The sequence below is a fragment of the Phacochoerus africanus genome, chromosome X (genome assembly GCF_016906955.1).
Source record: "Phacochoerus africanus isolate WHEZ1 chromosome X, ROS_Pafr_v1, whole genome shotgun sequence".
Taxonomy (NCBI): Eukaryota; Metazoa; Chordata; class Mammalia; order Artiodactyla; family Suidae; genus Phacochoerus; species Phacochoerus africanus.
In genome coordinates this window covers 100741761-100766589 of record NC_062560.1, presented here as the reverse complement: position 1 = coordinate 100766589, position 24829 = coordinate 100741761, and the positions used below count along the sequence as shown (strand labels likewise).

Genomic DNA, 24829 nt, shown 5'->3' with positions numbered 1-24829 from the left:
AATTTTTTTGTTATAGTTGATTTACATTGCTCTGTCAATCTCTGCTATACAGCAAAGTGACCCAGTCATACATTCATATAAATTCTTTTTCTCATGCTATCTTTCATCACATTCCATCAAAAGTGATTGGACATTGTTGCCTGTGTATACAACAGGACCTCCTTACTTATCTGTCCTAAATGTAATAATTTGCATCTGCCAACCCCAAACTCCCAGTCCATCCCACTCCCTCCCCCTCCCACTTGGCAACCACAAGTCTGTTCTCTATGTCCATGAGTTTGTTTCTGTTCTGTGGATAGGTTCATTTGTGCCATTTTTTAGATTCCACATATAAGCAATATCATATGGTATTTGCCTTTCTCTTTCTGACTTACTTCACTTAGTATGAAAGTCTCTGGTTCCATCTATGTTGCTGCAAATGGCATTATTTTGTTCTTTTTATGGCTGAGTAGTATTCCATTGTGTATATGTGCCACATCTTTTTCTTCTTCCTCTTTTTTTTTTTTTTTTTTTTTTGCTTTTTAAGGCTGCACCCACGGTATTATGGAGGTTCCCAGCCTGGGAGTCCAATTGGAGCTGCATCCACTGGCCTACACCACAGCCACAGCAACATGGGATCTGGGCCATGTCTGCAACCTACACCACAGTTCACAGCAATGCCAGATCCTTAACCCACTGAGCGAGGCCAGGGATCGAACCCACAACCTCATGGTTACTAGTCGGATTCATTCCTGCTGTGCCACAACAGGAACTCCTATACCACATCTTCTTGATCCGTTCATCTGTTGACAAACATTTAGGTTGTTCTTATGTCTTGGCTGTTGTGAATAGTGCTGCAATGAACATAGGGGGTGCATGTATTTTTTTTCTTCTGAACATTTTTCTCTCTGTCCACTATTTGTACTTGTTTGTATTTATACCTGTTTCCCTTGGGGTAATTTTTTAAATACGGAAAGCTTTGAGGCAACAATACAGTGTTAGTATCACCCTGTTAACATGTGACCATTATTTCAACTGTCCATTTCTTTTGTCTTCAAATAGCAGTGCAAAGAAATGCCATAGTCTGTGTGTGTTTGGCTTGACCACCCTTGCAGTGCTTTCAGTCAGATGGTCAGACGGTGCCTCTATTTCTACCTAATGTTCTTTGAAAAAGTAATTGTTCTCTTTGAGCAAGTACAGTTAACTGATTCAGGAACACTTCGTGAAAGATTGCTTTTGTGCTTTGTGGTTGGTTACTCTTCAGAAAAGAAGATGTGGAGTTCCTGTCTTGGCTCAGTGGTTAACGAACCCGACATGTACCCATGAGGACACAGGTTTGAGCCCTGGCCTCGCTCAGTGGGTTAAGGATCTGGCATTGCTGTGAGCTGTGATGTAGGTCTCAGACACGGCTTGGATCTATGGCTGTGGTGGAGACCAGCTAGAGCTCCGATTCAACCCCTAGCCTGGGAACCTCCATGTGCTGTGGGTATGGCCCTAAAAAGACAAAAAAAAAAAAAAAAAGAAGTGTCCAGTGGTAATGGGGTGGGGGGGGTAGCAATATTCAGATGCTGTAAGAAAAAATATTCAATTTTTCAAAAGAAAATTGATGAATATGGCCTCTTCAATGAATAATTTTACGCAGTCTCTGCTATGAATAATTTTGATGAACTGGGACTGTTTGGACAAGATTTGCTTGATTCTCAATTGGCATGTAGGAGTTCCCACTGTGGCACAACAGATTAATATCTGATGTTGTCTCTGTGGCAGCGCAGATTTGATTCCCAGCCCCACACAGTGGGTTAAGGATCTGCCTTTGCCACAGCTGTAGCGTAGGTCGCAGCTGTGGCTCAGATTCTATCCCTGGCCTGGGAACTTCCATATACCACAGGTGCAGCCAGAAGTAAGTAAGTAAACAAATAAATAAATTGACACATAAAAATGAATCCAAATAACAATTGGGTTTTTTCTCCTCAAATAATAGTTGTTTTAAGCAGAATTAGGAAATTATTATTTTTATATGAGTTTACGTAAAACATAAGCTTTTCTGCATAATTGTCTTATAAACTTCAAAGCTTTTGGCTACTTATCTCCTGTAAGCAGTTGATTTTTCAAACTGATGGACTGGAGAAGAGCAGAGGTATTCTAGTATTAGGTAGTCTTGGAGGAGTTAGTGGTAATTCATAATCTTACTACATTTCTGACTGCCAGCATTATCTCATGGAGTCAAGTCATTTAGAACCTGTAATTTCTTTAGAAAAATTGTCCTGAGGAGGTTAATCCCTCTATATCCCCTTAGCATTCTTGAAACTTTTGCCTGAGTGCACCTTTGATGTAGAGACCATTTTTTTTTTTTTTCTTTTAGGGCCGTACCTGCGGCATATGGGAGTTCCCAGGCTAGGGGTCTAATCGGAGCTACAGCTGCAGCCACAGCAACGCCAGATCTGAGCCACGTCTGCGACCTGCACCACAGCTCATGGCCACGCCGGATCCCCGATCCGCTGATCAAGTCCAGAGCTCGAATCTGCATTCTCATGGATGCTAGTTAGGTTTGTTACCGGTGAGCCGCAATAGGAACTCTGAGACCTTTCTCGTGCCTTGTAGGATGTTGAACAGCATCCCACCAGGTGACAGTAGCAAACCCCCTCCACTGTGCGACCATGAAAAGGGTCTCCAGACATTGCCAAACTTGGGGCAAGGCGGGAAGGCAAAAATCCCCTTGGTTCCCCTCCCCCCACATAGAACCACTCGCCCTTACATTGCTTTTATAATTACATGGCTTGGAAAAAATAAGATTAAACAAATGTTATTTCCTCTTGGAATTACTCAGCGAATCATCCCTTTAAGAACAGTTTGATGTAATAATTGTGGCTTGGGTTTGCAGAGAGGTTTCACCTCCTTGCAATGGTGAAGAAAAATGCTCTTCATATACAGTCAATAATAAACTTAATGAAAAGGAGATAGAAAAACATATTGAATCTGCTGAGAAGGTCAACATGGCATGTGCTGTTACTGATGCAGAAATAATAGGGAGAATTCTGCATGTTAAAAAGTCAAAAGATGTTGATGAAAAGTCAGAAAGAAGATGATTTTAGTGAAGGCTTCTTTAGCTTTTGAAGTAATTAGTTAGAAAGCCAGACATATTATGTTGCCAAGAGAGGCTGCATTTTCATATTCTGCTCTTTAATTTTAAGAGCAAGAGACAGATGACACGTAAACAAGTTATCTTTAGTTTATTCAAAAAAAAAAGCAATTTCCAGGCTATGTCAGAGGGGCAGCATGGTTATCAGCTTTACTCCTGTCCCTTTTACATCTGTGGTTCCATAAAATGATAATTGATGGTCATTTAAAGCACTGCCTATTAAAGAAATGTCTTTGGAATGATCCACAGAAATGAGATTTTGTATTTATTCAGATGACATATATTAAACTTTTCACGTGCCAGGTTCTGTGTAGGGAATACAGAAACTAATGAAACATTCTACTTGAATGTCCCATTAAAATAATTCTGGATAGATGGAAATTTTCTGGTTAGGGATACCAATCACCATCAATCTATATCCCACTTTTCCAATTGACTCTGTAATTTTAAATGTCTGTCAGCAAAAGCTGTTTAAACGTATGTGTGAGTGTGTATATGCTATATATCATGTGTATAATTTAATTCTTTTTAAAAGCTACTTCTGAAACTAGTGGAAAGCTATATCCATTTTCTCTTATGCTTGTTAAAATCTTATTTAAATTATTCTCTTCGTTATTAAATATCCATGAAAGCTGAATAAAACATAGTTCTATATTCTTAATTCATTTTTTGGTTATACTGTGGCTCTAATATCATTAAGAAGAATTGATGTTACCCTTAAGGACAAGATTTTTGCTAATTATTGCAGGATTGAAAATCATTTGGTTGGTGTCAGAATTCAAAACACAGGGTCGTTTTTTTTGTTTGTTTGTTTGTTTTTGTCTTTTTGTCTTTTGTTGTTGTTGTTGTTGTTGCTATTTCTTGGGCCGCTCCCGCGGCATATGGAGGTTCCCAGGCTAGGGGTCGAATCAGAGCTGTAGCCACCGGCCTACGCCAGAGCCACAGCAACTCGGGATCCGAGCCGCGTCTGCAACCTACACTACAGCTCACGGCAACGCCGGATCGTTAACCCACTGAGCAAGGGCAGGGACCAAACCCGCAACCTCATGGCTCCTAGTCGGATTCGTTAACCACTGCGCCACGACGGGAACTCCCACAGGGTCGTTTTTTAAAGTATGGTGTAATCTTAAAACTTTATTTCCTGTTAAAACTGATCAACTTCGATTATACGCATCATAGGGGAAAAAGTGAAATCTTTGTGATATTGGATAGACCTGAGTTAGAGACACAAAGAATTCAACATTCAGAAAATTACAAGCAAATCGTAAGAAGGTAGAGGGCTAGCACTTGGATACCTATTCTTCCTTCTTTCCTCCCTAATGTCCATTTTAGCAGCCTGCATCACGAATGCACAGAGCTGTTCAAAACCACGGGCTACCTGCTCTTAGGCCCGTGGTTCAGAACCAGTTTTTGCAATGTATGCCTAGGGAAACACAAGTCTGCCTAGTCTAAGGAATAATGGAAGATTGTACCATGATGGTCAATTTTTAGTGTCACCTAACCAAGGCCTATTAACTATTATTTTGCCATGTTCTCTGTGAAATTAACTGACCTCTTAACTACAGGTGCTCTAATGCTTTTTATGGTCCCTGCAAAATTGCTAATGTGATATATACACATGGGCACAGCTTGCATTTATTATTTTTATTATTCGTTTGTTTGGAAAGATGGAAAGACCACTACAGTGTAACTATCTAGCTAAATAATTATTGATTTTTAAATCTTTTTTTCCCATTTTTTGGCCACCCCCACTGCACATGGAGTTCCTGAGCCAGATCCAAGCCGTAGTTGCAACCTAAGCCACAGCTGCAACAACACCAGATCCTCAACCCACTGTGCCAGGCCAGGGATTAAACCTGTGACCCAGTGCTCCCAAGCTAAATGATTGTTTAGTGAGAGATACTGCTGGCAAAAAAATTACTTCATGTCTAAAATTTTTTGTTGGGGTTGACTACAATTGTAATAACACAAGAGGAAGTAATGTATTCCTATGTCACAGTGAATCTTTGACTTTTATTAATGGGGTGTTTTAAGGATTGTATGAGATCATGTGTGTAAATTTCTTGGCCAAGTACCTGATATATATTGACTGTTCAGGAAATGATAAATAATATTTTGGGGGGAGGGGGGAGAATGGGATGGACTGGGAGTCTGGGGTTAATAGTTGCAAACTATGGCATTTGGAGTCTATAAGCAATGAGATGCTGCTGTATAGCACAGGGAAGTATATTTAGTCACTTGTGATGGAGCATGGGGGAGGATAATGTGAGAAAAAAATGTATGTATATGTGTGTGTGACTGTGTCACTTTACTGTACGGTGGAAAATTGACAGAACACTATAAACCAACTATAATGGAAAAAATAAAAATCATCAAAAATAATAAATAAATAGTATTTTTATCTTTCTAAAAGTAGGTATTCCGGGTTAATTTTAACTGCGAATAAAGCGGTTTGGTGGTATTGCTACTTAACACAATACCGAAGCAGTTACTCTGGCACTAAAAAAACGAACCCTGTATGATTATAATTTAGAGCCAGCTTTTAGGTTGACATCTCAGTTCTCATTTAATCTATTCTGACCTTGGAAAGCTTTTTACAAATACATGTAGCTATTTCTTCCATGATGTACAACGGTATGAGCCTAAAATGCAGTGGAACAGCATTCAGTATATTCCATCGTCAGATGAGTGACTGTTTCTCTAAATAATCTCCTAATTGTGAATCACATGACAAGTTTTAACTTGCCTCTCTTTCTGATTTAAACACCTTTTCAGATCTCTAGTGGAAGAGGAAGACCAACACATGAAATTGTCCCTTGGAAGCAGCGAAATGGGCCTCTCTTCCCATTTGCAGTCTTCCAAGGCGGGAACCACACGCATCTTTACCAGCAATACGCACAGTTCTGTGGTGTTACAGGTAATTCCCACTGCCCCTTTTGCATTATTAGCATAGGCTTTACCAACCACCCAGGGTTTTTGTTGTGTGCGATCTTGCTAGTGGGAGAAGTTGTGCCTTGGGTGGACAGGGGGTGTAGGGGAGCTCTGTCCTTCCTGCTCAATTTGGCCCTGAACCAAAGGCGGCTCTTAAAAATTAAAAATTAAAATTAATTAATTAAAGTAAAAGCAAATGGAGGGGAAGTCTTGGGAGACTGTATACCTTCTTGATGTTGCCACAAAAATCCCAAGTTCATTCTTTGTTTCATTTGTAGAAGGGAGGCCTTGCTGTCCAGCCACTTTCCTATACACAGAATGTCGAATCTGGCCACCTTGCCTATTCAGTATGTCTCAGCCAAGATAAATATCACAAAGTCCCCACACTAAATTTTCTAGTTCCTCACTCGCGATCTATTTACCCATCACCTTTATCATAGTTCTCAAGATCATACCGATTTGGTGTTTCAACTCCCATTGGCAGTAGTAGGTGCAGGGGTAGGGGGTAGGCATCGCTGGATGCAAACTCACCGAGAGACACAAGTAATGACTGACCTCAAAGGCGAGGGCTGAAAAATGATAGAAAGCCAAAAGAACCCACCAAAACTGCAAGGTGGAGCTACTTACCATCAGGATAAGCAGCCCAAGTATTTCTTTATTTCTTTTTTTTTCTTTCTTCTTTTACCATTTATTTATTTTTAAAAAAATTTTTTATATGTCCAAGTATTTCTGAGCTTTGTGCACACTCCCTGACCTCTGTGGGTGCTGCTGAATTAGAGAACAGTATAATACTGGATGTCCATAAATTTCTTTTAGATATAGTTACATTAGATCAGTCTTCTCAGCTTAGTAAGATAAGGAAAATAACTCTTTCTAAAAGCATTTTTTTAATTAAAAATATTTTTTTTCTTTGTCTGCACTTGTGGAAGTTTCAGGGCCAGGAATTGAATCCAAGCTGCAGCTGCAGCTGCAGCAACAGCAACCCTGGATCCTTTTAAGCCTCCATACCAGGCCAGAGATCGAACTCATACCTTCTCAGTGACGTGAGCCACTGCAGTCGGATTCTTAACCCACTGTGCCATAGCAGGAACTCCCTAAGTGTATTTTTAAAAATAAATCTCCCCAGGAGTTCCTCTGTGGCTCAGCAGGTTAAGGACCCGGCAATGGCACTGCAGCCACTTGGGTTGCTGCTCCTCTGGTGTGGGTTCAATCCCTGGCCCAGGAACTTCTGGATGCCACAGGCATGCCCCCCCCCCAAATCTCCCCAGATGAATTTCATGCATATCCTTGCTCAAAAATCATGATAGTAAAGTAGTATATGGTGTATAGGATAGTATATAGCATAGTGAGAGAAGCAGCTTATACTTGCTATCATGTAAGTTCTCTGAGATTCCTTTTTCTTATCTCTGAAATATGACTCTTGAGGAGGAGATTTCTAAGTTTTCTTCTAGTTCTGTGATTCATTGAAATCTCATTTTTCCAAAGTTTCAATTCCTAATGGGAGCTGAGGTTTATGGTTCATCATGTTATCAACAGAAATGTGAGGGTCAGGGAGTTCCCGTCGTGGCGCAGTGGAAACGAATCCAACTAGGAACCATGAGGTTGCAGGTTCAATCCCTGGCCTCGCTCAGTGGATTAAGGATCTGGCATTGCCATGAGCTGTAGTGTAGGTTGCAGACGCAGCTCAGATCCTGGGAGGGTCACGAAGGAAAAGCTTCCCGTCTCCTGGTATCTTAGTTCTACATAAATGGTTTAATTGTTGGTTTTACAAGATGATGGGAAAAGAGAATGAGGAGTCAAACAGGAAAAGCACGAAAGGAAGAGGTTTTTGTTACATTAAAGTATGTTCTCTAAAAAAAATAGACTCACTTACCCTTCCACTATACTTCTGCCCTGTCCATGACCACAGTCATGTGTTAAAGCCAATTTTGTGGACCTGCTAATTTTTAAAATTTACTTTAAACCAAATAATGAAAGCCACTGCAGGGTTAAGAGATTTAAAACAATAGTCCTCAAATTCTATTGCACATCAGAATCACAAGGAGGAGGGCTTATTAAACAGAAATAGGCATTTCTAACAGGTTCCCAGATGATGGTGCAGGTCTGAAGAGCATACTTTCAGAACCACTGTTCTAGAGGCAGGGTCCTTCTTCCTGTCAAGAGTGTTGGCCTCTCCCTCTCTCCTGTGTATCGCATGGAGACTACAAGTTATTGTTATAATGGGGACGCACTGGAAGTCACTTAAATATCCATCAATAGGGAAATGGTTGCTTCAATTACGTTGCATCAAAACTCTGTTGACTCTGCAGTCACTAAGAGTGAGCTAGATCTGTGTATACTGAATATTAGACGAGAATAAAAAGGCAGGGCAAATGTGGCATAGCTACACACAATGGAATATTATTCAGCTATATAAAGGAATGAAGTACTGATACGAGCTACAGCATGAATTGACCTGGAAAATATTATGCTAAGTGAAAGAAGCTAGTAACAGAGACCACACTTACATGATTCCATTAATATGAAATGTCCAGAGTGGGGAAATCTATAGATGCAGAACGTAGACTAGTGATTGCTCAGAATTGGAGAAAATGAGAGGATATAAGGATGATAGGAGTTCCCACCGTGGCGCAGCAGAGACTAATCCAACTAGGAGCCATGAGGTTGCAGGTTCAATCCGTGGCCTCCCTCAGTGGCTTAAGGATCCGGCGTTGCCATGAGCTGTGGTATAGGGCGCAGGTGCAGCTCGGATCTGGCGTTGCTGTGGCTGTGGTGTAGGCCGGTGGCTATAGCTCCGATTAGACCCCTAGCCTGGGAACCTCCGTATGCCATGGGTGCGGCCCTAAAAAGACAAAAAATAATAATAATAATTTTTTAAAAGATATAAGGATGATAGCTAAAGGGGGCGGGGGTTAGTTTTGAGGTGATGAAAATATCCTAAAATTGATTGTGGAGATGATCGTACATATGATCTGTGAATATACTAAAAGCAAGTGAATTATACACTTTCAATGGATGAATTGTATGGTACGTTAGTTTTATCTCAATTAAAGCTATTTTTAAAAAGTAGCAGGGTAGGAGTTGCTATCGTGGCACAGTGAAAACGAATCCAACTAGGTACCGTGAGGTTGCAGGTTCGACCCCTGGCCTCGCTCAGTGGATTGAAGCTCTGGCATTGCTGTGGCTGTGGTGTAGGTTGGCAGCTGTAGCTCTGATTAGACCCCTAGCCTGGGAACCTCCATATGCTGCAGGTGCAGCTCCAAAAAGACAAAAACCAAAAAAAAAAAGTAACAGGGTAGTATGTATTATAGAATCCTGCCTATTTGTAGGAAAAATGTACCATATATACATACATATACATTAATATAAACACATAGCAAAAGGTCTGGAAACATTAGGGAGGCTGGTGAATGATGTCTTACACTTTTTACTCTGTATAACCCTGTACTGTTTATTTATTTCTTACTATGGAAATACTTTTGTATATAACCTATGTAATTTAAAAAATATAATAGAATGACCGGTTGCAGCTAAGTCTTAGAACCCTTAGCTCTGTTACACTTTAGCTCAGCCTTTGTTGGTCTTGGCTGGTGGTAGGGAGGGAGATGTGAAAGTAAGCTGAGAGTTTGTTCTTTCTTCAACTGACTTTGTTATAATATTTTCTGTGGTGGCATGGAGCTGCCACTCCATATCGCTATTGGAAACATTGTATGCTCTCTTTAAAAGTCTTATTAAAAATTATGTTATCACTAACTGGGATTTTTAAGTCCAAGCACTAACAGGGACCGGTTTTTTTGGGAGGTATCTAATCTTAGGTGTGTGGTTGTCAGGTTAACAAGCTAGAGACGTGATTAATGTGTAAATGTTATCATTGTTTTTAAAATTAGCCATCACACAAACTCCAGCTTCAAAAGGCACTGAAGGTAGCTTTCAGGGGAACAGATCCCATGGAGAGAAACTGAGAGAGGTCTCTGAAGGATACCCCAGTGCACTTCGGAATTGGGAAGGACCTGAGTTGAGGCTAAAAGTGGAATCCTACCACTTACCAGCTAGTTATGTGACTGTGGGAGTCTTCATCCTTTCCCGGCCAGTTTCCTTCTCTGTAGCATGAGGATTAAATGTGACAATTTATGGGAAAGTCAGGTGCATAATACATTTCCATTTATTTTCCTTCCATTTGAGCCAACGGGGAAGGCGTCAGAGGAAATGCTGTTGATCACAAGTGATGGGTGCGCTAAATAAGGTGTCCATCTGGTTGACTTGATCTGCTCTAGCAGATTACTTGTCTCATCTAAATAGGCTTCAGGAAACAGGCTGTCAAAGAAAGTGCCTGGAAATAATTCTGATACCTAGAATCTTGAACAAATCCCAGGAGAATGCATGATGGCGTCAGCAGTGCAAAATACTTTTGCTCAAGGGAGGAAGATTAACTTGGCTTTGCTTAAGTGGTAATTGGTGAAATCAAAGGTTAGTTCAATCCCCTCACTCCTTTGCTACTATTACTACAGCTGTGGTTACTTTTCCTGGAAAACTTGCATCACGTGGCTTTACCCTTTTATTCTAGGTTGTTAACATCCTTTACTTCCCCATCCTATGGTGTTTCATTGAGACATGCCCTTCCTAGCACCTTCATTTTTAAAAAAATGCCAGCTTTAGGGAGAGATAATTCACCTATCATAAAATTCACCCATTTGAAATGTACAGTTCATTGGTTTTTAGCATATTCACAAGTTTTTGCAAGTTACACCACAATCGACTGTAGAATATTATCATCTAGAGTATCACCTTGTGTCTATCAGTAATCACTCCCTATCTACCCAAACCCCTTTGCTAATCCTCAACAATCATTAGTCTATTCATGAACATTTGGTTTTTTCCACTATTGTGAATAATTACGGTATGAACACTCATGTATGAGTGTCCGTTTGCACATGCTTTCATTTATGTTTTGTATGTATCGGGGGGTAGAATTGCTGAGTGATATATTATTCTACATTTAATCTTTTGAACAACTGCCAGAGTGTTTTCCAAAGTGGCTGCACCGTTTTACGTTTGGCAGTGTACGAGGGTCCCAGTTTTTCCATATTCTTGCCAACATATCTGTCTTTTTTATTATAGCCATACTAGAAGGTGTAACATGATATCTCGTGGATTTGATTTGTATTTCCTGATTACTAATGATATTGAGCATCTTTTCATTTTTGCTTACGGCCATTTGTATATCATCTTTGAACGACTGTCCCTTCAGGTCAGTTCTCCATTTCTTTTAGCTGAGTTATTTATCTTTTTATTATGTAGTGGTAAGAGTTCTTTATCTATCCTAGATATAACCCCCCATCAGATACATGATTTGCAAGTATTTTCTCTCAGTACCTTCAGTTTTGTGGTCCCTTGTTGGTCTGCCATAACTCTCTGCCAATTGTCAATCTTTTATCCATTCAACCATGTAATCTTTGCTACTGCTTTACCTTAGTAGAGTTAATAGGACAGATAAAAGCAAAAAGTAAATAAATTAAAATTAAAATTTTTGAGTTCCCATCGTGGCGCAGTGGAAATCTGACTAGGAACCATGACGTTGCAGGTTTGATCCCTGGCCTCGCTCAGTGGGTTAAGGATCCAGCGTTGCCATGAGCTGTGGTGTAGGTCGCAGACGGGGCTCCGATCCCGCATTGCTGTGGCTCTGGTGTAGACTGGCAGCTGTAGCTCTGATTGGGCCCCTAGCCTGGGAACCTCCATATGTGTGGGTTTGGCCCTAAAAAGAAAAAAAAAAAAAAAGGACAGATAGTCAAAGCCAATTCCTGGAAGACTTGAGACTTTTTATTATTCCCTAAACGTGTTATTCTTTCACACTTAAAGTGTCTTTACATTCTTTCCTCCTCTCCCTAGAATGCCCTTTCCTAACTTTTTTGGTCTGGCAAACCTCTTTCCTTCATAATAATCCATCTTAAGTGGTAAATGGTAAAATTGGAACTCTAGTGTTGGCAGTGGGTAGTCCTGCAGAGTAAGCCTTCTTAAAACAGTTTCTCCCCATGGACTTCTTCCCCTGACAGCTAATTTTAGTGCCTTTTAAAGCTGGGGTTTGTGTAACCTAAGCAGAGTTAGTAGCTCCTTCTTTTCCTCCCTCTTAGCCCATCAGTATCACCTGTCAGTGAGATCTACACCATCTAGATCAGAGTGCTGGGGCACATGGTACATGCTTAATAACTGCCCATTGTTGTAATTATTATTACTATTTATTATTAATATTATTATCATTGAAAGAGATAATACATATAAAGAGCCTAGCCCAGTACCTGGCCCAGAGTACATACTCAGTGCTTTTTACTGCTCTTATTGATATTATTTATGGAATAAATGAATTTGGATAGCCCTTATAAGTCACTTTCATATATACTGGCCTCATTAATACTTGAAACAATTTGTGAGGTAGAAAAGGCAAGAATGACTATCCCCATTTTATAAATTGGGAAACTGAAGCTCAGGAAGGTTAGACCACGGGCCCAAATTCACTTAGGCACTAAGGGACAAAAACTAGGACTTGAACACAGGCTTTCTAAATGTAAATGCGTATTTCTGTTTCTTCTAATCTTGTTCTAAATGCTATTCTCTTTCTAAATATAATGTCTCTATTGTTTTTACTGAACATCAGTATAAAAATGTATTAAAGGCTAAAAGATCATTTGGCACAAATGGTACAGTAAATATTTTATTCTTAATAGAAATAGCAGAATTACACAGAGTATCTTCATGCCTGCCTTCCCTTCTTCCTCTCTCCTGTCAAAATGGGGGTGAGTGGGGAGACTAGAGATAAAAAATGTTGCCAATTGCAAACATCCCTGTTAGGACAAGGAGGCCATAACTAGAGTGCCATGTTTCAGCTATGACAGTGTACATTAATTGCAGAGTAGTTATCTAGGTAGAAACAAATCATTTCTTGATTGTTGATTATGTTTATTCAAGCCTATAAAGGTTGAAAATACCTCCATGCTCCAGTTGTCTAGGCTCCTAATTGACATTATCTCATGTTAAGATTGGTGCCTATCAGATTGCTCTTCCATATTTTCTCCCATTTTATCTATTTATTTTCTTTGCCCAATTTTAGTTATAAAGTCAATGAAAAATTTAATTGTGTCATCTCAAGTTATTATCTATGTAATAGGATGGTAAAGAAGTTATCTCAAGAGTCTATACGAATTAACTTGTATGGTTTTCCAGTGGGCTAACTTCATGAAATGCTTATCCTAAGGTAAATGTTTGGGTTAAAGAGCAAGTATTGTCACTACTGTGACTCTAGTTACTGCTGTGGCTCAGGTTCAATCCCTGGCCCCAGAATTTCCACATGCCATGAGCTCAGTCAAAAAATATTTTATAGTATAAGCAACTTTTAAAATATTTTACTGGCGTTCCCTTCGTGGCTCAGCAGAAACGAATCTGACTAGCATCCATGAGGACGCAGGTTCTATCCCTGGCCTCACTCAGTGGGTTAAGGATCCAGCGTTGCCATGAGCTGTGGTGTAGGTCGTAGACATGGCTCGGATCTGGCATTGCTGCAGCTGTGACATAGGCTGGCGGCTGTAGCTCCGATTGGACCCCTAACCTGGGAACTTCTATATGCCTCAGGTGTGGCCCTAAAAAGCAAAATAAAATAAAATATATTATTACTATAAGATATGCAGAGTGGTTTTAGAATAAGTTATATTTTATAAAAGCAGAGTTTAAAATAATCCAGATTATTGAACTTCTTACTAAAATGATACTTTATTTCAGGTTTCTGAATGTTACCTAAAATATAGAATATAGAGAAATGAGTATATAGTTCCTGGGGATAGTTCTTCAGGTACTCAGGTTAGGGTATAATATAAGCTATTCTAATTCTTCTGATTCAGTGGGTGTCCTTCAGATATAAATTGGAAGAGAGTCTACCACCTTTCCTTTTAGGCCACTTTAGTGTATTATTACCCTGCTCATTCACATGAGTTTTTTGGTTGTCGCTTGATACTCAGCATGTTTTCAAGTGATAGGGAAGACCAGCACATACCAACTGAGAGTCAAATACATAATTTCAATTTCTGTTTGTTGCTAGTTTATAACAATACAGTTTGTTACTGATTATTCATCTTGTATCTTGCAACCTTGATAAACTGACTTACTAGTTCTAGAAGGTTTTGTGTAGATTCTGTAGGATTTTCTACATAGACAACCATTTTGCCTATGAATATAGTTTTATTTCTTCCCTTCCAGTCTGATGCCTCTTGTTTCTTTTTCTTGCCTTATTGCACTGGGTAGAAACTCCAGAAAAATATTGACTAGAAGTGGTTAGAGTGTATGTACCTTTTTGCTTCTAATTCTGAGAGAATGCATTCATTCTTTCACCTTAAGTATGATGTTAGGTTAGATATAGGTTTAAGGAAGTTCCTTTTTGTTCCTCGTGCTTTTTTTTTTTTTTTTTTTGCACCTATTGAGATGATCTTATCGTTTTTATTTTTTAGTCTGTTAATAACATGATTTTTATTAATTAATTTATTTTTGAATGCTAAAGCACCATGCATTGTAGGAATAGGCCCCACTTGATCATGAAGTATTATCTTTTTTATATATACGTTTTATTAAATTTGAGGAGTTCCCCATCACGGTTCAGTGGTAACGAATCCAACTAGAATCCATGAGGGTGTAGGTTCGATCCCTGGCCTTGCTCAGTGGAATAAAGATCCGGCATTGCTGTGAGCTGTGGTTTAGGTCACAGACAAGCAGCTTGGATCCCGCGTTGCTGTGACTGTGGTGTAGGCTGGCAGCTACATTTCCGATTCCACCCCTAGCCGGGGAACTTCCATATGCCGTGAGTGTGGCCCTAAAAAGACAAAAAAGAAAAAAAAAATTGATTTGCTAAAACTTTAGGATTTTTTGCAACTATAGTCACAAAGGATTTTGGTCTTACTTTTCTTTGGTTATCTTTCTTTGATTATCTTTGTCTGGTTTGGGTAGGATAATGGCGGCCTTGTAGAATAATTTGGGACATGTTCCTGCTTCTTAATTTTCTGAATGTGTTTTTGTAGAATTGGTATTATTTCTTCCTTAAATTTAAGGTAGAATTCACTAGTGAAAATTCAGTTTTATATGTGGCTATTCATGTTATCTATTTCTTCATGTTATCTATCTATTATTAGCACCTTGTGTCTTTCAAGGAATTTGTCCATTTCAACTGAGTTTTCAAATTTATGGGCATACAGTTGTTCATATTTCCTTGTTTTCCTTTTAATATTTATAGTCTCTACTGATATCACTTGTCTTAATCCTGGTATTGATAATTTGCATTTTCTCTTTTTTTTCCCCCTTATCATTCTGGCTAGAGTTTTATCAGATATATGGATCTTCTCAAAGAACCAGCTTTGTGTGGGTTTTTTTAAATTTTTTCTGTATTTTATATTTTATATGTCATTAATCTCAACTCTGATCTTTACTATTTCCATTCTTAATTGGGAATTACTTTGCTCTTCTCTTTCTAGTTTCTTGAGGAAGCTGAGCTCTTTCATCAGACTGATAAGATATAGTCTTTGCTCTGGAATCTATTTTGCCTGACATTATAGTTATGCCAGGTTTCTTTAAATTAAGGTTGGCTTGGCATATCTTTTGCCATCTTTTTACTTTTTTAATTTTAATTAGCATACAGTGAAACTGATTTTTTTAAAGTGAGCTATACATTTATGAGTTTTAACAAATACATTGTTTAATATAGCCACCACCACAATTAAGATTCAGGACTGTTCTCTTACCCCAGTATACTCTCTTGTTACCCTTGGTAGTCACATGGATCCCTGCCTCTAAGCCCTGGATACTACTGATCTGTCTTCTGTCGCTTTTTTTTTTTTTTTGTCTTTTGAGAATGTTATATTAATGACATCATGCAGTCTGTAAGCTCTTGAGACTGGCTTCTTTCACGTTGTCTAGTATCTTTGAGATCCATTTACTTCATTGTGTGTATCAATTATCTGTTCTTTTTTATTGTTAAGCAGTATTCCATGGTATGGAACTTTGGGGGGGGGTCTCTTTTTTCTGCTCCTCCATCTCCACCGTCTCCCCAGTACTTTTCATTTCTCTAGGTCTCTCCTTATGGTCTTCTGGCCTGAAAGCCAGGGCTTCAGCCTGCTTTGCCATATACTTAACCACAAGTGAAACCACATTCTGCTCTGAATAAAGAGAGGTATTCACTACAGAGGAACTACTGCAGCTCCTCTGATCAAAAAAGAAGATTCCTCTCAGAATTTTAGGAATTTGCGTCACCATCGTCACTGTTGCTACCACCAGTGCCTTGGAATTGCCAGTGGATTGAGGCTCAAGAGAACAGAGGGGGAAAAAGAAATAAAATGGATTGTCTCCATTCCTTGTGGGCTTTAAGGATCCTTTTTCTTACTCTTCCAGCCAGTTGAGCCTTCTCTGTCTGCTCCCAGATGACTGCCTCCAGGTTACATGATGCCTTAGGTCTAGGCAGGGTCCTTTGGGGGAAATGTAGAGAGTAGCCTAGAAGGCTACCATCAATTTGGTGGTACTTTTCATTGTGATTTCTTCCGCAATTCTTCTGCTGTCATTAACCTGTTTTCTGTTTACTTTTAAGCTCTGCGAGGTGGAACCAGAGCAATACTTATTCTAGAGCAAACTTCTTCCCAGTACTGAGGCAAATCCTTTTGACTACTTTACCCACAGCCTTAGCATTATAGGGCTACTGGTCTTGTGGTTTGACTGGGATCTGTTTCCAGCCCTTGCTGAGCCATGGAGAGTGTTCCTTGTGATCCTTGTGGATGGTTCCTTTCCCAGACAAATGCACTTATCAGTACTCACCGGTGTACTTTGAAGGGGGCTGTTTTTAGATCCCCAGAGCCCCTTTATACTGCAGAGCTCTCCCCTTGTACTTGGCCCTACAAACCCAACTGTCTTGACCTCCCTAGGACACTCAACCCTGGAACAATGCTGGGCTTCACCTGGGTTCCCATGCCCTGTCCTTCTGGAAACTGCAGGCAATAAGCAATGATGGGGCTCATCTAACCTGCTTCTCTTTCACAGATCCTCTCCTTCATCCAGCCTTAAAATATTATTTTTCATATATCTTGTCTGATTTTTGAGTTGTTGCAAGAAATAAGGTAAGCTCACTCCCTGTTACTTCATCTTTGCTGAAACAGAAATCTATGGGATATATATTGACCCTTGAACTATGGGGTAGGTGGGGCACCAAACTTCCTGGCAGTCGACACTATGTATCTGAAGTTCCGCATCTGCAGATTCAACCAACCACAGAGCATGTAGTGCTGTAGTATTCACTATTGAAAGAAATTCGCATGTAAGTGAACCCATACAGTTTAAACCTATGTTGTTCAAGGGTCAGCTGTAATTAAATGCTAAATTGTGCCACCCAGACTCCAGATGCCTAAGTCTTTCAGAGATATGGTTAGAGATTGCTTTACATAGGAGGTCAAATTTGAACTAGGCTTTGAAGGAGGGAGGATATTCTGTGTGAAAAATGATGGCATAAATATAAGGGCTGGAAAAAAAGTAAGCCTGGATTTTTACCAGTGAGATAGTCTGGAGAACAACTTGATAAGATGGGCCAGAGTACTTAGGGAAATAAGGAAAAATAAGGTTGAGCAGTAGAGTTTGATCCAGATTAGAGAAGTCTTTAAAGTTTTATGACATAATGCAATGATAGAAAGCCATTAGCAGTTTTTAAACTCCAAGCAGCCTTATATAATGAGAACAGAGTCTAATTAATCTTTTCTTTTTCTGTCCTCTGAAGTGAACAGTATCTCATCAAAACATGGCTATGGTATTGTTTTCATCAAATACATTACATTTATTTAAAGATTGGAGTGAACCTTCTTTTAGTTCTGTAAACTTTGTTCATAAAACATATGTAACATTAATGATTTTTGTTGCTCTTTTGAGGACACATTTCCTTTTTACTCCACTTCCTTTTTGAAATTATCCTGATCAAGGAAGTTCCCTTGTGGCACAGTGGGTTAAGGATCCATTGTTACCGCAGCTGTAGTGCAGGTCACAGCTGTGGCATGGGTTCGATCCCTGACCCAGGAACTTCCACATGCCACAGGTGTGGCTAAAAAAAAAAAAAAAATTACACTGAGCAAAACTAGATAGAATATGCTAGTAAGTTATTTCCAATACAGAATTTAGAGGAAAGATTAGCTTATCAGATTGCTTTTTAATGCCTAACGGTATCAATCTAGCTTTTTTTCCCACAGTGGCATTATATCTAATATGGAAGCTATTAACATCCAACCGGTTTTGTATACATTATTTGTAGCTAACCTGGTTTCTATATTACAGTTGTGTAATGTCAGCACATATACCTTCATTTGTTTGTTTGTTTTTTTATTTCTTGGACATGCCTATGGCATGAAGAAGTTCCTGGACCAGGGATTGAACCCACTCCACAGAAGCAGCCCAAGCTGCTGCAGTGACAATGCTGGATCCTTAACCCACTGTGCCACAAGGGAACTCCCCCTCCTCTGTTTTAATTTGACCATTTAAAAATTTATCGGAGTTCCCGTCATGGCTCAGCGGAAATAAATCCAACTAGGAACCATGAGGTTTCGGGTTCAATCCCTGGCCTCGCTCAGTGGGTTAAAGATCCGGTGTTGCCACAAGCTGTGGTGTAAGTTGCAGATGCAGCTCAGATCCTGCATTGCTGTGGCTGTGGTTTAGGCTGGCAGCTATATCTCTGATTTGACCCCTAGCCTGGGAACCTCCATATGCTGCAGGTGCGGCCCTAAAAAGACAAAAATAAGTAAATAAATAAATAAAATATGAGTTAAAAAAAAAAGAAATTGGAGTTCCCGTCGTGGCGCAGTGGTTAACGAATCCAACTAGGAACCATGAGGTTGCGGGTTCGGTCCCTGCCCTTGCTCAGTGGGTTAACGATCCGGCGTTGCCGTGAGCTGTGGTGTAGGTTGCAGACGTGGCTCGGATCCCGCGTTGCTGTGGCTCTGGCGTAGGCCGGTGGCTACAACTCCGATTCAACCCCTAGCCTGGGAATCTCCATATGCCGCAGGAGCGGCACAAGAAATAGCAAAAAAAAAAAAAAAAGACAAAAAAAAAGAAATTGAGAACAGGCAACAATCCCCTCATAAATAGAACTCCAAGTCCAGAAAAAAAATAGAAAAATTAAGAATTAAGATAAGGATTGGGCTAGAAAATAAGTTGAGTTATAAAGCAATAGAAAGAGTTTAAAGACTGTTTTTCGAAAAACTAATTAGAAACTTTGAACAATTTTGGATAAAACTGAACTGTATCTGTTTTAGAGACTAGTGTGTGAAAATAGACACAAAATGTTTATAGAATTCTAGCAAGAGAAATCAGTACAAATTTAGTGGAGGAAAATGATTTTTATAATAAAAGGGAACCTTTTAACTGTGCAGGATATCTTTAAGAATCTTCCTAGAGTTAAATAGGAGGAAAGATTTATAAGAATGAAAGCAAAGGGTAGATTTATAGAGGGCAGGTGAAAACTGTGGAAAATAACCCTCCTTTTTTTTTTTTTTTTTTTTTTTTTTTGCTTTTTAGGGCTGCACTCACAGCATATGGAGGTTCCCAGGCTAGGAATCAAATCACAGCTATAGCTGCTGGCCTACACCACAGCTCACAGCAATGCCGGATCCTTAACCTGCTGAACAAGGCCAGGGATTGAATCCACAACCTCATGATTCCTAGTCAGATTTGTTTCCGCTGCACCACAACAGGAACTCCAAGAAATTACTGTGTATTTCTATCCAACAAAGTATGTTGTAGAATAAACTTCAGTTTTTTTTCTCTTTAGACAGAGCTAGGATATACAGTTAACAACATGCAAACAATATTTAGATCTAGGTGAAAACAGTCTGAATTGACAGATCTTATTTGAATAAAGATAGCAATAATCAGGAATAAAATTAGCAAATATGGAATTGGATAGTAGGATTGTTTCTTTATCCATTTGAAAATAAAGGTTATGAAATGTATAGAAAGGGAAACTACATGCAGTGAAAATAAATGTAAAACCTCTCAAAAGCAGACAGTTTGCTGAAGGTAGATAAATGTATAACTGGGTCACTTTGCCATACAGCAGAAATTGACAGAACACTGTAAATTATGTATAATAAAAAATTTTTTTAAAAAAAGAAAAATTTGGCAGTTCCTGTCGTGGCTCAGTGGAAACGAATCTGACTAGCATCCATAGGACGCAGGTTTGATCCCTGGCCTTGCTCAGTGGGTTAAGGATCCAGCGTTACCGTGAGCTGTGGTGTAGGTCGCAGAGGCAGCTCAGATCCTGCATTGCTGTGACTGTGGCTGTGGTGTAGGCTCGCATCTACATCTCCAATGTGATCCCTAGCCTGGGAACCTCCATATGCCATACATTCGGCCCTAAAAAAAAAAAAAAAAAAAATTAGTTTTAGAACGGAATATGCTCAGAATGTGATAAAAATGGTCTAGGATCCTCAGCTTCCTTTCTTTGCGGATGCCTTATTATACTGAGAAAGGTTAGAGGATTTTTTAAATAGTGTGGAGGGAAGCAAAACGATCAAATTTGTGAAGAGGGTCAAAGCTCCTGGTGTCTTAGCTGAACTATCCACATTTTGAAGATTTGAGTACAAACCTCAACAAGCAGTTTTAATGGAATATGGACCCAATGAAAAATGACAGAGATAATGATGCAGGAAGCATTAGCCATGCCTTCTTTCAAAGGGGAAAAGAAGGAATAATCAGTAGTAGGAATGAAGCCTACTGACATTACTCAATTCCCAGTATAAAATATTTGGAGGACTATTTTAAAGGCAAGAGAGCCAGCAAATGAGCCAAGAAGGTTTGGGGGATTTTTAGTGGAAGAAAGTAACTGACCAGATATAATCATTGCTTTTGACTAAGCCATGATTGCCTTTCAAAGATTATTATCTACGTATACCTTAGAGAATAAGATTCAAAAGTTATTTGATGAATAAAAGTAAGGCAGCAGCCCGAACCCAGTCTCATCTGATAGGTATCTTGACATCTGTCTTTTTCTCTAGTACCCAAGGTATGATCCCTTTCCCAAGGTAAACGATATGCTTTAACTTGCCAGCAGCTATTAATCCTCTAAAAGTATATATTCTTGGAATTCCCTGGCGGCTCAGTGGGTTAAGGATCTGGCATCGTCACTGCTGTGGCTCGGGTTCAATCCCTGGCCTGGGAACTTCTGTATGCATGTGCATGGCCAAATAAATAAATAAATAAATAATGAAAAATAGTATACATATGATTCGGCCCCAAGCCTGGGAACTTCCATATGCCACAAGTGCAGCCCTAAAAAAAAACCTCATGTGTGTATGTATATATGTATATGCAAAAGGTGAATTATGTGTATGTGTAGAAAGAGGCCTAGAAATATATATGCTAAATTGTTACAGTAGTAGAGGGTGTAGACTTTTAGCTTTCTATTTTTTCTTTTTTTTTTTTTTGTCTTTTTGCTATTTCTTGGGCCGCTCCCGCGGCATATGGAGGTTCCAAGGCTAGGGGTTGAATCGGAGCTGTAGCCACAGGCCTACGCCAGAGCCACAGCAACGCGGGATCCGATTTGGGTCTGCAACCTACACCACAGCTCACAGCAACGCCGGATCGTTAACCCACTGAGCAAGGCCAGGGATCGAACCCTCAACCTCATAGTTCCTAGTCAGATTCGTTAACCACTGCACCACAACAGGAACTCCTCCTAGTTTCCTATTTTTTAATTTTTTAATTTTTATTTCTTTTGCTTTTTAGGGCCCCACCTGCAGCATATGGAGTTTCCTGGGCTAGGGGTCTAATCGAAGCTGCAGCTGCCAGCCTATGCCACAGCCACAGCCACAGCAACATGGGCTCTGAGCCACCTCTGCGACCTACACCACAGCTCATGGCAATGCCAGATCTTTAACCCACTGAGCGAGGCCAGGGATGGAACCCACAACCTCATGGTTCCTAGTTGGATTCATTTCCACTGTGCCATGACGGGAACTCCTAGTTTTCAATTTTATATCCTTCTGTATTTTTACAACAAACATATATATATATTTTTTTTTTTAATAGCCACACCTACAATATATGGAAGTTCCTTGGCCAGAGGTCAAATCCAAGCCACAGCTGCGACCTACACCACAACTGTAGCAACTCCAGATCCTTAACCCACTGAGGCAGGCCAGGGATTGAACCCATGCCTTAGCATTGACCCAAGCCATGACAGAGACAATGCCAGGTCCTTAAACTGCTGTGCACAAGGGGAACTCCATATTTAAAATTTTTAAACCTGCAATTTATCTGAAGGAGAAAAAAGCCAAGCCCTTGGGAGCCAATCTTTTCTCCTCAAATCCTGCTTCCATTCCTCTTCTCTCATCTTAGCCTTTGCACTTTACCACAAATAAGCACTAGAGGCATACTTTGTTTTATCACTGAGAGTAGTTTCACAAGTAAAGTTCCTGGTTTCTAGTGAGATTGTTACAAAATTCAAGTTCTACGTTTTGTGTGGTTTTTTTTAATACCAAGTAGAGGCTTCTGGGTAAAGTCTGATTTGTTTTTTCAAACATGAATTGAACATTTGTTAAGTGCCAACCGTGTGCCAAGCACTGGGGAATTTAAACATCCCAGCCCCTCAACTCTTCTAGCTGATAGTTCCCTCCTCAATTGCTGGAACATCCCATCTCCACCCGCAGTGGTTGCAGTCAGCACTTCCCATTGTTCATTTGCTCTTCTGCATTTGGAAGGAATCTCCTTAAACTTTCACTTCTTTATTTATTTGGCCTCACCCATGGCATGCGAAAGTTCCAGGGCCAGGGATCAAACCTGAGCCACAGCAGTGACAATGTCAGATCCTCAACCCCCTGTGCCACCAGGGAACTCCAAATCCCCTTAAACTTGTTGCGCTTTAGACTCCATATGTGAATTTTCAAAGAGCCACGTTTGCCTTCTGCATGAAAATATTCCCCTAAAATGGACATCTTTTTACGTCTACTTTTCTAAATAACAGGGATAGGAGATGATTTAACAATGGAAAATGGAAAATATTGAAGAGTGGAGTATATACTGTTTGTGTTTACAAAGGAAAAAGGGCATTTGTGAAAGATTTGGTATTTGTTGAACAAAAACATATGTCAATCACTGTTGGAGAGAGAAAAGTACGATACATAATCCTGTTCTAACGTATATGTATAATGTATAAATATTTTTATTCTAAAAATATTTATATGCCTCTCCAGAGAGAAAGTGGCTGGATCACATTATCTCTTTGAAGTTCTAGTTCTGTAGAGTCAAGTATTTTCCTTAAAAAGTAATTTAAAAATTATGACGAGAAGATGTTTAGACTAAGATTTATATTATACATATGTGCAGGATCAATATTTCTAAAACTACATTCTTCAGTACGTCGTGCCTTTTGCTTCTTAAATCCGTGAAACACAACTTTAAATAAAAGTTTGATTGGGGGGTCATTAAGGCATGAAGGGGATAGAATAATCCTTGCTCTTAGTTCTTGTTGTATTACATTATTACATTAGAAAGTAATTTGTATAAATATCTTCATGATTTTTTATAACACTACATTTCTGTTTTTGAAACTACAGACCCAATCTTGCAAAAATTTTCATTTTCGAGCTTCATTGTTAAGTCGTGTACTACCTCCTTTTTGTGCATTTCACCAGCCTATTATAATCTTTCAGTGTTTCATTCTTCCAAGAGTAGACCAGAGGAGCAACTGCCTGTTTGCCATTGTTTGGGATCTTCAAGGGAGTGAATGGAAGAGCTAATCAACAGGCATTCTTATCACCAGAGCCCTGTCCCTCCTCTGAATTGTGGGTGCCAGCCTGTTAATTCTCCACTAAACTTGAAGCATTTGGGGACAGTTATGTCTCATGTTGGAGCTGCCTGGTCTCTTTTTGTTCTTTCCCCAGAGATAATTAAATTCCAGACTTGAAATGTGCATGATAATTGGTTAAGCAGCAGCAGGTATACTTGTACCAAGTGTAAAGATAGCTAAGATAGTTCCTAATTCTATAAGAGATGGAATAATCTAGTTCGTAGAAAGGAGTTCCTGTCTTGCAGCAGCACATATGCTCTGTACCTTTCTTCCTCAAAAAAGCAAACAAGCAAATGAAAACATAAGGTGTCTATAAAAGGACTCTGAACATATTATTGTGGAAAGGACTGTTAGTCTAACACCCTAATTCTGCTCATGGGAAAATGAATGTATACATGATATTTTTTTTTTTCAAAATAAGGTAAAAGCCAATGGTTGTCTAAATAAGTGCATGTTTATACTCTTTCCTTCTTTGTTCTTAATCTAAATTAATCTTAATTTTATCTTTTTTCTACAGTGAATTAAATGTACATTGTCACATGTCAAGTAAGCTGTTCAGTTTTTTTCTTCTTCTGAGTAATTATTCTATTGGCTTCATGTTCTCAATATGTTCCCCACACATTACTATGTCAACAGAATCTTGACACTCAGAGGTTTGTATGCTTACTTTACCTTGATTAGTGGCTTATCTCATGTTCTTGTTGTAGGGGTTTGACCAGCTCCGACTTGAAGGATTGCTCTGTGATGTGACCCTGATGCCAGGGGACACAGATGACGCCTTCCCTGTGCACAGAGTCATGATGGCCTCTGCTAGTGATTACTTCAAGGCCATGTTCACAGGTAGCTTGCCTTTATAAACTCTGCCTCCATGTTAAAACAACATGAAAAATATATGCTTATATCTTCTTATTGGTAAAGGAACGTTCAGTTCTTTGGGGCTGTGT

The 24829-nt window shown here is 39.5% G+C and overlaps 1 protein-coding gene across 3 annotated transcripts in view; it reads left to right on the top strand.

The window, feature by feature from the left end:
* KLHL13 (kelch like family member 13) overlaps window positions 1–24829 on the top strand; it is a 204436-nt gene that overhangs the window by 153844 nt on the left and 25763 nt on the right. For all 3 annotated transcript variants that reach the window (XM_047765100.1, XM_047765097.1, XM_047765098.1), the window contains 2 exons: window positions 5894–6035; window positions 24593–24725. In XM_047765100.1, coding sequence (XP_047621056.1) covers window positions 5894–6035; window positions 24593–24725 — 275 coding nt within the window. The remainder of the gene's footprint in view (window positions 1–5893; window positions 6036–24592; window positions 24726–24829) is intronic.